Source organism: Crinia signifera, chromosome 5 (genome assembly GCF_055691185.1).
Source record: "Crinia signifera chromosome 5, ASM5569118v1, whole genome shotgun sequence".
NCBI lineage: Eukaryota > Metazoa > Chordata > Amphibia > Anura > Myobatrachidae > Crinia > Crinia signifera.
The window spans coordinates 43,624,276-43,636,694 of record NC_139221.1 but is presented as its reverse complement, the minus strand read 5'-3'; the positions used below and the strand labels follow the sequence as shown (position 1 = coordinate 43,636,694).

The 12,419-nt window shown below is 45.9% G+C and overlaps 1 protein-coding gene across 1 annotated transcript in view; it reads right to left on the bottom strand.

Moving 5' to 3' along the window:
* RP1 (RP1 axonemal microtubule associated) overlaps positions 1 to 12,419 on the bottom strand; it is a 221,106-nt gene that overhangs the window by 176,219 nt on the left and 32,468 nt on the right. The window contains exon 4 of the mRNA XM_083145115.1: positions 2,105 to 2,276. Within this exon, the coding sequence (XP_083001241.1) occupies positions 2,105 to 2,276 (172 nt within the window). The remainder of the gene's footprint in view (positions 1 to 2,104; positions 2,277 to 12,419) is intronic.

The window sequence follows — 12,419 nt, the reverse complement described above, 5'->3', positions numbered from 1 at the left end:
TTAGTATCCTGACGTCGGAATCCCAACTGCCAGGAGGGATCCCAACTCACAGGGGCTATTCTCCCTTGCGGGGGTCTATGACCCCCATAGAGGGAGAACAGAATCTGTGGTGAGAACTACCAAGCCCGCATGGGGTTTCTTTGCACTCGCCCCCTGTCAGAGCACAGGCAGTCAGGATTCTGGGTCTAACCTTAGGGATTCCCCATGTCGGAGAGCCACACCACATCTGCTTTTGACATGTGTTTTTATCTTTTTTAATTTCTAAATCGTATTATTATTCCTTAAGGTGAATTATAGTACATGTAGGGTGAAGCATGCTTTGTTTAGAAATAAACTAAATATATAAAGTGGAATTCATGACTTTAGCATGGTCCTGGGTTTATTGCACCTTTGATCCACTGAAGGAATGGGTGCACATTTAGTGATGAACCATACAATAACTAGATATTTTGGTGCCCTGTGCCAGAAAGAGCATTGTTCCCCTTCCCCCCATATTTTATGTAGGGACAGCATGCACCCGATAGGAGGGATGACCATGTTAAGTAGGGGCTTTGATACATAATAGTACTCCCATATCTCACATATTACATGTTATGTCACACTTTAGTAGAAGGGCACCTCAAATGTTATGCCACACAATAGTAGTAGTGCCCCTTACATGGAATGCCATACAGTATTAGTAGTACCCCTTACACATTACACCACACAATAATAGTAGTGCCCTTTACACATTATGGGCAGGATGTATTAAAATACATTGCCGCCCTTCGCGCCCCCCCCCCCCCCCGCGATGCCAGCGCATATGTACTAACATATGCGGCTGGCATCGCGGTGCGGTAACGGAGCCCCCCCCGCGATACCTGTACTCTGGTCTGCGGGGGGTCTCCGTCACCTCCCAGCCGGCTTCAGATGCCTAAACACCGGGGACAGCTAAGCAGGCTGTCCCCGGCGCCTCCTCCTCCCCCCTGCAGCCGGAAGGACGTCCGGCTGCGTTTATAGGGGGAGGAAGGGCTTACCTTCCGGGGTCCAGGAGGACCTGCAAGAAGGTAAGCCCAAGGGAGGGGGAGAGGGGGGGTCGGCGAGGCGGCGGGGTTACGACGACGCGGGTGGGCGGCGAAAAGAAGCCCATAGGCTTCTATAGGGTATTGCCACCCAAAGGTGGCGATACCCTGCCCTGCGATAACGGTGCGGCCCGGTAATAGTACATAGGAAACCCCTGTTTTACCGCATTTTCCCTTTAGTACATTTCGCCCTATGCCACAAATAAATAGTAGGAGTGCCCTTACCTCCCTATATGCAGCCTGGTTAGTGAACTACAGATGGAAGTCGAGGGAGGTCACAATTGAGGCCATTGGCTAGTTTCACATGAGTCTGGTAATCATGCTGAATCATGGGGTAACCATCCAGCACATATATTACATACATGTTCACATGTATATTTATATATGCTAAGGGATCCTCCCCTGCATTACATTGTCAACTCTGTCCCTTTATATGTCAACTAGTTAAAAGCCCATCAAAATGACGGCTTAGTCCCTATCTTGTCCTACCTCCAATCTCTGTCTTCACAGCTCCCTCAGTCATATCCACAAAGTTTGAAACATATCATTTTGGTTTCACTTTCTGTTAAGGAGTAATTTGGTCCATTAAGTGGGCCTCTAGTGGCCACTGGCGGTACTTCACCTCAAAAAGGTGTGGAGGATTTAGGGCCAGATGTATCAAGCTTCAAAAAGTGAAGTGGAGAGTGATAAACAGACAGCCAATCACCTCCTACCTGTCATTTTTCAAACCCAGCCTGTAACATGACAGGTAGGATCTGATGGGCTGGTTGTTTATCACTCTCCATTTTATCACTTTTTAAAGCTTGATAGATCTGGCACTTAGCCTTTTATATATAGTGATATGGAACGCCTTAAAAAGATAATAATAATAATAATAAAAATATGGCATTTTTCAAAATCAGAATACGTGCAAAAAAGAATTCTTAAAACGAACATATAATATGTCTAAATGATATATGTCTGTAATGTCAAATACTCCATAATAATTTATAGCACATGGTTAGAAAGGTCATTAACAGAAGAGTTAGATGTATTCTACTCACGGCTTCTCATTTCTGGTTTTATTCTTGATTTAGGCAGTACGCGTTGGTAGATCCCAGGTAATTTAGCCGGTAGATATTCAGTCTCAGACTCATAATTTACTGCCTTGAAAGGTTCTCGTCCGGATGCTACTATTGCTCCAGAACTCAGCAGGAGAGCATGGGTGCTTAGAATCTGTGGAAGCCAAAAACATGGAATGTTAGATTATTTTAAAAACCGTGATGGAAAAGGATTAATATAATATCAACACAGTCTCAGATAGGTTTAGGCACTAGTTGGCAGACCAAAGGTTAGGCTGCAGGGGTTGGGGGGTTATGTTAAGCTCTTAGTAGAGGGTGTTATGGTTAGGCTGCATGGTGGGGTTAGGTTTAGGTGGCAGGGTGCGGGGGTAATGTTTAACTAGCAGGGAATCTAGACTGACTTTTACTCCAGCCGCTATTCACCAAATTTGGGGCAGGCAGGCATCACCACCCCTGCATTCGCAGGGGAATGTCCAGCATTTTTATGAGGGCGCCCCAGGCCCTCCCTTCCCAGAGCGAGGGGCTCAGCGAATGCCAAAGCGGTTTGCACTCTGGGTTTGCACATGCACATAATCACGCATGTGCAAATTCTGAACATAGGGGGTGGGTCTGAATTCGGACCCAAATGAATAAGTCTGAATTAGTCCCATTGATTGTGGCATAAATAGTCAATACGCGTTAAGTCTAAAGCTGGCCATACACTTATGCTATTATGGGCTATTTTACCGGATTCCGATGGATCGGCTCAAGAAATCAGGGGGAAATCGACCAAATTGCATGTGTTTGACATCAGAACGGATCCAATGTGCAGCCCAGTGCGCATCGGATAGGATCCGGAGATTGAACATCCTGCATAGATGATTTTGAATAGCTCATTGCGGTTTCCCTTGAACTCCCCCGGCAGTTCCTCGGGAGTCCTTTGGTGCTATTTTTAATGATAAATCGTATGTAAAAATGGCACATCAAGTGGCAAATCAGATGGAAGGTCTCACGGGAGCTGCCATTGGGATTTCAGGGAAAATAGGATGCAACTTGCACTTCAGATAAGTCGCACTAATGTATTGGGGCCTTAACAAGCAAACAAAACGTGAGCAATTGCCCCTTGATAAAGCCATGTTGGACGGCATTGGGAAGGGATGTGTTCTCAACCCTCAACCCTCAATCCAAGGGTATTTGTCAAAATAGGTGTGGAAATTTCCAAGCAAACATTTTTATTCATCATAATGACCGGTAATGTTTACCTTATATAGGAAATAAAAACTATTTTTACACATTTTTTATTTGAATTTATATAACAAATGTGAGCGATGTTGGCACTCAAAGGGTTAAAATCAGCATAAAAACAAACCATGCCCAGTAGTAGCTCACTACGTGCAAAAGTAGTCTGTGATTTCCCTGCATGCATGCAAAAATATAAATACTTTTTCACCCCTTGCATTGCAAGACAATTGATCCTGGAACAATTTACTTCTTCGTCGCCATTTTAGCTCCCCTAAGTCGGAATGAAGCACGTGATATGATATATCTATATATATAGCACACGAACAAAGTGTTGTTTTATTTCCATTGCTTTAATTAAAGCAAAACATGTTTTATGTCTCATGATTTTGAGGCAGACGTGTAAATGAACATCTTATGACAGAAAAGCAACACAAATGATGTTTGTGACAAATTTGTGAATGCTTTATCAGGCAATGTCTAAACCACAAAGGGCATGGATACATGTCAGAAGAGTGCATGGGGTACAAAATACCTGGGCTCTCCTCTCTCAGCCTCCCCCACCCCATCCCCCACAACCACCATCTTCCCTTCCACATCCAGAGCGCATTGACATCACTGACCCTCCCTCTTGCACAGCAGCAGAAGGAACAGACTGCTAGCAGCCAGAATGTGAGCAGGATCTTGTTATGGGTAGAGCAGGAGAATGTGCGGTGCAAGGTTTTAGTTTTTATTAGCTGCCAAAAGAGTTTTAAGACCCATAAAGTGACTACATATAGGGGTTTATTCTAGTTCATTCTTTTTGACAAAATCCTTCTTAGATGGACAAAACCATGTGCACTGCAGGGGGGCAGATGTAACATGTGCAGAGAGAATTAGATTTGGGTGAGTTATTTTGTTTCTGTGCAGGGAAAATACTGACTGCATGATTTTACACTTCAATATAGATCTCACTTTGAAGAAAAACCCCACCCAAATCTAATTCTCTCTGCACAAGTTACATCTGCCCCACCCGCAGTGCACATGGTTTTGTCCATCTAAGAAGGATTTTGTCAGAAAGAATGGACTAGAATAATCCCCATAGTTATGTTATAGAGAAATGACTTTATAGTTATATTAACTTGCTCACTTTTGTTGTGGACTGAATAACATTTAATTATACTTTGGGAGTACCAGCAAAATATAAACTATTACCTGCATTAATAAATAAACATAGGTTGTGCTATATAAATGGCAAGTTTATTTTAGGAAACAGATTTCCCATTGTTTCTGCTGAAATCCTCACTTTTTCTACTAGATAAAATATAAGCTCCATTCAGGCTGTCTGAGAGTCGCACAAATATCTTTAAGCCTGCACATAAAAAATAGTTCTAGAGCTGGCTTTTCTCCCTTCCATTGCGGTTAATAAACAAATAGCAAGTGTGTGTGTGTGTGTGTGTGTGTGTGTGTGTGTGTGGGGGGGGGGGGGGGGGGGGGGGGGGGGGTTTGGAGATACCTAATTTTGGATTTCTTAATTTCTTATTTGACATTGTGCCAGGGGTGGGAAGGGGGATATTTAAGAGGATGCAGCAATAGCAAAAAAATCAAGAAAAAACCTTAAATTTAAAAAATTTACTAATAAATGTGGTATTTAACCTCCTGGTGATAGTGACCATGACTACTTTGCCAGTCATCCAGACAGTCCTGAATGCATCTCAGTCCTGTGGTCCTGTTTAACCTCATCAGAGCATTCGGGATTGGAGAGAGAGGCATACACAGTGTTCACCCGTGTCATGTCCGATTGTGTAAGTATTACAGAGGCTGATACGTTTCTTGCACGTGACAAGAGAGAGTATAGATTATTTTTATATGTGCATATGCAGTCTTGTAGTGGGGGTGGGCTGGATGACAAGTGGGGGTGATGTTGACAAGAGTGGGAGGGCCAGAAAAGCTGGGCCTCCCTGTCTTAAGTGCCGTAGGCTTAAACCAACCCTGGCAGTAATAAAGAATATTTCCTCTACCTCCTCCCATGGCAGCCACACACTGGGTTCCTCCCCACTGGGCAGTACACACAAAGGGAAAAGAAAGACAAGTCCCCTATATAAGGCCACTCCTCCCTTGTTCAGTGTATTTTTTTTCCCCTTTCAAACGGGCAGTACGGACGGCTTACCCCGTGAAGAAAAAAGATCCCCGCTGGCATTACCTGTAAGTCAGACGGAAGGGAAGGTGGGAGCCGGCCTTCCACGGGTTAATACCCGGGTGCTGCATGCCGCCCTGAGTGGCTTGAGCGGCGGCGTCCTCAGGCGCGTGGTGCAGCACGTGTTCCTGGTCTCCGTTCATCTGTGGAGAAGGAGGCGGACGTCATCAGCGGGCGCCGGAGGCAGACGGATGAGGCGTTCTGGAAGGGCGGAAATAGTACGCTGTATGGGAATAAAGCCGCAACAGCGTGCGAACGGCGTCCAAGGATTGTGCGGTTTAAACCGGAAATTTTCCTTGTGTCTGTGCAAGTGATTGACCGGGCAGAAAGCTGGAGTCCAAACAACAGTCAGAGAGGCAGGAGCCTGCAGAGACTTCAGGGCCATGGAAGAAAAGTCGGGGTAAGCCTGTGGTTTTTTTCTGCATTACCTAGTTAGAGTTTGTTGTTTTATTTTTGTGAGTAGTGATAAAGTTGTATGCTTCACCTAGGTCAGAGACCAGCAGAGAGAAGGAGCAGAGCAGGCATAAGAAGGTTCACTTGTCTAAGTGTGCAGCATGTAATAAGAAACTGCCAGAAAAGCATGTGGCCGAATTCTGTGAAGCATGTAAAGCGCCACATATGATTCCTATGTCGCAAATGACCAGTATGGTGGATATGTTAAAAACCGCACTAGCAGGCACTTTTGTGACAAAAGATGACCTGGCTAAATTAAGCCTTAAGAGGAGTCGAGCAGTTCTGTCTGAGGACTCTGATGGTTCAGAAGCAGGTTCTACTGCTGGTCCTTCCAGGGAATTTAAGGATCCAGATGAAGAGGAGGCAGCTGATAAAGCAGATGCAGGTTATAATCCAGTTATGGTTGAAAACTTGCTTGAATTGATTCACAAATCACTCAACATAGAGGACAAGCAGGTTGACTTGGCTCTTCAGGAGCTTCTGTTTAAGGACAAAAAAAAGAAAGTTAAAAATTTTCCTCTGTCCGAATCTTTGAAAAAAAAGATAATGTGTGAATGGAAGCACCCAGATAGGAAGATAGCTGTCCCTGCCAAGATAACTAAAATTTATCCTTTTGAGGCAGGACAGACCGCCTCATGGGATGAACTTCCTAAAGTGGATGCGGCGATTGCTCGCATTTCCAGGAAGACTACATTACCACTGGAAGAGGCAAATGTCTTTAAAGACCCGATGGATAGGCGGGTAGCGTTGGGGCTCAGGAAGCAGCATCTCACCTTAGGAGCTGCAACAAGGCCAGAAGCTGCTATGGCAGTTACAGCCAGAGTACTGAGAGGATGGTGTAATCAATTGGAAGCTGATGTTTTGGACGGCATAAGGAGATCCGAGTTGATCAAGTCTATTCAAAACTTGCAATTGGCAGTTGAGTTTATGTGCAAAGCCTCTGTGGACTCAGTGAAACTAACAGCCAGGGCAGGTGCGGTAGCTGCAGTAACTCGGAGAGCACTGTGGTTAAAGCCCTGGGCAGCGGACGTGCAGTCTAAAAACAAGCTGCTGTCACTGCCTTTTGAGGGGAATTATCTCTTTGGCAAACAGCTGGATGAGATCCTTTTTAAGATATCCGGGGGTAAGTCGGTATGGCTACCCCAGGATAAGACAACAAAAAAGCCACCTCCTGTAAAGCCATTCAGACAGTTCCAGGAATTTAGGGATGCGGCCTCTTACAGAACGGGTAGAAGCTACAGGAGGTGTCAGTGGCAGGCTAGAGGTAATTTTCATGGCCAAAGAGGGCGCGATGGGAGATTCCCGCCAAAAAAAAAGACCAGCAATGAGTCAGTGCGGGTAGGAGCCAGGCTGTTGGAGTTTTGTCAAATCTGGGAGGCATCCACAACAGACAAGTGGGTGTTAGAAGTAGTGAAGTCTGGCTACAAAATAGAATTCTCAAAAATCCCAAAAAGTTTTTTCTTAAATTCTATCGTTCCGGTAAACAAGGAGGAAAGAACAGCCTTGTTGTCAAGTCTTCAGTTAATGTTGGAGCAAAGGGTGGTAGAAAGAGTACCAGTAGGTCAGGAGGGGACCGGCTGCTACTCAAGGTTCTTCGTAGTGAGGAAGGCCTCAGGAGGTTTTCGGACTATCCTGGATCTGAGGCGCCTAAACAGGTTCATCCAGGTAAGGCCATTCAAGATGGAGTCGATAAGATAATAAAATATAAGAAAAGGGGCATGTATGGTTTCCATAGACTTGAAGGATGCATATCTGCATGTCCCAATTTTTCCAGGCCATCAAAAGTTCCTTCATTTTTCTGTGGCAGGAAAGCATTACCAGTTCGTGGCCTTACCATTCGGCCTCTCCACCTCTCCAAGGACTTTCTCCAAGGTACTCATCATTGTAATAGAGATTAAGACAAGAAGGGGTGGCTATCTGGGCCTACCTCGACAATCTTCTGATAGTGGGGGATTCGGAAGAGCAGGTAGAAGGACACTTAGACAAAGTAATGAACTGTCTCAAACAGCACGGGTGGCTGATCAACCTCGCAAAAAGTCATCTGTCTCCCACAAAACAGATAAAATATCTGGGGTGCATCATAGATTCTCGGAAGATGACACTGAGCTTAACCGAGGAAAGGAGAGTAAAATTAGTCCAACAGGCAAGGACGTGTCAGTGGACGGTGGTGTCATCGGACGATTGTATGAAAATGCTGGGGCTAATGGCGGCAGCATTAGACACGGTTCCTTGGGCCAGGTTTCATACCAGGAAGTTACAAAGGTGTTTCCTGGAACAATGGAACGGAGACTCAAAAAATTTGTCTCAAAGAATAATAATGTCAAAGTCAGCAAAGAGAGACTTAGTCTATTGGCAAAACAGAAAGAGACTAATAGAAGGAAAGTCAGGCGAACAGGTAACAGTAACCACGGACGCAAGCAGTTCAGGCTGGGGTGCGGTTTATGGTTCTCGAACCGCACAAGGCAAGTGGTCAACAGAATGGGGCAAGAAACACTCCAACTTAAGGGAAATGGCAGCAGTGGTACTGGCGTGCAAACATTTCCAGGAATTACCCTTCAGGAAGGAAGTAGTGATACGCTCGGACAACCGGTCGGTTGTGGCTTATGTGAACCAACAAGGAGGACCAAAAAGCGGATCTCTGACGGAAGAGATGGAAAAACTGTTCAAATGGGCCGAACGTCATGTCATAAACATCAGCTCAGTGTTTCTAGCCGGCAAAGACAATCAGTGGGCAGATGGTCTCAGTAGAGGAGATTGTGTCCCAAGCGAGTGGGGATTCAATGGACAGGTGTTCAACGAGTTAGTGCAAAGATGGGGTATGCCACAAGTAGAACTTATGGCCACCTCAAGAAACAATCAGTTGCCAATTTTTTTCTCAAGATACCGAGACTACAGAGCAGCACAGGTGGACGGGTTGTCAGTTCCGTGGGACATGCAACTGGCATATGTGTTTCCTCCTTTCGGAATAATCCCGAGTACTGCTAAAGATTCAAAGGGAGAGTTTTTTAGTGATAGCAGTGCTGCCATTTTGGCCAAGGAGGGCCTGGTTCTCGAAAGTTCTACAGATGGCAATAGGTGGACCAGTAAGGCTTCCCGATGTACCGAAGCTGTTGTTCCAGGGGAAAATCTGGCGGTCTCAGCCAGAGTCCTGGAACCTGACGGCTTGGTTGCTAAGTCCGAGAATCTGAAAGATCAAGGATTTTCGGATAAAGTAGTGGAAACCTTATTGAGGGCAAGGAAAAGGTCAACATCTAGCTCTTATTATAGGATCTGGAAGAAGTTCAGTTTCTTTTGTAAAGAAGAGGGAAGTAATCCAGAAAACATGGCTACCATATTGGCTTTTTTGCAAGCAGGCTTGGATAAAGGTCTGGCACTGGCTTCACTAAAGGTGCAGATTTCAGCATTGGGGGCCATTCTAGATAGAGACTTGGCTAACAATAGATACGTAAGAAGATTTGTACAGGCGGCTGGGAAGATCAGGCCTAGGATAAGGCAGCCGTTAGGTCCATGGGATCTCAATCTAGTTCTTAAAGTCTTGACAGAACCTCCGTTTGAGCCCTTGCAGGGAATATCAATTACGTTTTTGACACGGAAGATGGTGTTTTTAGTTGCAGTGACCTCAGCAAGGAGAATTTCGGAGCTGCGGGCGCTGTGGGTGGAAGAACCCTTTTTGAATTTTTTTGAGGACAAGGTAGTAATGCGCACAAATCCTCTTTTCCTTCCTAAAGTAGTGTCCACCTTCCATATCAATCAGGAAATAGTTTTGCCATCATTGTGTGCAGAGCCAAAAAATGAGAAAGAGAAGAGACTAAATACTCTTGATGTAGTACGAGCATGAAAGGTCTACATCCAAAGGTCGCAAGAGCACAGAAAGACAAAAAGCTTGTTTGTCCTGAGTGAGGGTAAGAACGCAGGTCAAAGAGCATCAAAAGATACTATCGCAAGATGGATAAGAAATTGTATCCAGAAGGCTTATGAGCTGAAGGGTGTTGAGCTCCCGAAGGGACTTAAAGCCCATTCGACAAGGGCAATTGCTGCATCTTGGGCAGAGAAGGGATCTTCCACAGCGGAAGAACTGTGCAAAGCAGCTGGATGGGCTTCAGTTCATATGTTTACAAGGCATTATCGAGTCGACGTCTGGTCCGCGGCAGATGCAAGCTTCGGGAGAAGGGTGCTCAGAGCTGTCATCTGAGGCATCATTCGAGAAGAACAAGATTCATTCTTTTGGAAAATCATTTTTCGTTTTTGAGAACATTATTTTTTTCTCTTCAATGTTTGTATAGTATCCCTCCCTATAATATTACTGCTGTGGTAACACCCAGTGTGTGGCTGCCATGGGAGGAGGAAGAGGAAATATCAGATTCTTACCCGATAATAGTTTTCCTCTACTCCTCCATGGCAGCATATATTCCCGGCCCTTATGTGGGTTGGGGGTGTGAAATGACTAACGAATTGTGTTTGTTTTAAAGCTGGAATAATGAAGACACTGAACAAGGGAGGAGTGGCCTTATATAGGGGACGTGTCTTTCTTTTCCCTTTGTGTGTACTGCCCAGTGGGGAGGAACCCAGTGTGTGACTGCCATGGAGGAGTATAGGAAAACATATTATCAGGTAAGAATCTGATATTTTCAGGTCACTGGCACCAACGATAAAGGCACCCATAAAATCTATAATTTGCTATATACCATCATTAAAAAATAAAACAATAGACAAGCATAAGAATAGACTAAAATGCAAAGAATAATAATAATACAATAGGGAGCATACATTCGGCTGAGGAAAAATAAACTCCCTCATTGCCCTCCAATAAATAGGTAGGAATGACACAGTTTACAGCACAAATCAAAGACAAAATCATGTTTAAAAATAAGGTTTGGGGTTTTTAACCATTAAATTTCTTTCACCGAGTCAATCTGGGGGATATTTCTTGACACTGGGGTCTAATGAGAGCTGAGGAGCTAGACTTAATACGTTAATACTAGAGAGGAGTGGGTCCGGATCTCCGGGATCCGACAGAGCCGAACATCGCGATCCGAGTCAGGATCCGAGCCGGCTCGGGAGTTCCCGCCTGAATTCCAGACCGAAAACGAGGCAAAACGTCATCATCGTGCTGTCGGATTCTCGCGGGATTGGGATGTTATATAAGACACACGCGCGCCCCGCCATCTTCACTTCATTATAGGAGAGGGAAGAGGGTGGGTGGGAGATCTGTGCTCCGTCCTCTCTGCTCTTTGCTCCGTGCTCCGTGCCCTGTGCCCTGTGCCCTGTGCTGTGATTTATTTTGTGTGATTTTTTTATTTTGTTGTAAACTAGGTGCTGCAGTGCTCACACGCAGGGGCTGCAGTACTGCTGACTGTACACTCAGCGAACAGGGGCTGCAGTGTCCATAATACAAGGGGCTGTGTCCAGTGTGTCAGGGGCTGTGTCCAGTGTACAGGGGTTGTGTACAGGAGCTGTGTCCAGACGCTGTGTCCAGGGGCTGTGTCCAGGGTGACAGGCATGTCCAGTGTCCAGGGGCAGCGTCCAGTGTGACAGCTGTGTCCAGTGTACAGGAGCTGTATTCAGGGGCGGTGTCCAGAGGCGGTGTCCATTGTCCAGGGGCTGTATCCAGGGTGACGGGCTGTGTCCAGGGGCTGTGTCCAGGGGCAGTGTCCAGTGTCCAGGCGTTGTGTCCAGGGCAGGGACGTGCAGTCAGGGGAGGCAGGGGAGGCAGAGCCTCCCCTGTCACTAATGATTAATATCATTAAAAAATACAAAGAAAATACTTATGACACATATTATGTGTCATAAGTATATGTTTTGTATTATTATAACCATTTTACCTTTTTTTTATTTTATTTAGGAGGCATCCAGTCCGGTGCCTCCCGCTGTCTATCGTACAGTAACAGAAACAGGGGGCGGGCAGGGGGCAGGGCTGAGCACTGGGCTGTAAAAGCCCATTAAAAAAAGGTGTATAGGCGGCACCTATAGCGGTGCCTCGGTGACAAGGACGTGCATTCTGCCTATATGAAAGCACACCCCTGTCACTGAGGCAGATGTGATTGGGCACAGTGGTGCTGCCTCAGTGACAGGGGTGTGCTTTCATATAGGCAAAAAGCACATCCCTGACTGTCACCGTGGCTCTTCTATAGGTGCCGCGTATAGCACAGAGCCATTTTTAATACCGGACGAGCCGTACCGCTGACTTGTATTGCTGCTGTCTCCCGGCCACTGGGTACCTGCGTGCTGCTCTTTTACGTTTTTTCCTGTGCACACAGGGTCCTGTGACATCGCAGGATCCTGTGTGCTGCGCTGTACAGAAGTATACAGCAGTTGCCACTCGCCGCCTGCAGCAGCACTGCCGGGCGCCGAGTATATCTTATGGAACCGGGAGTCTGTTTGCAGAGCAGTTCCCCAATAGCGGAAGCAGGGAGAAAGCGGCATGCAGCAATCTGCTAGAGTAGTGGTAAG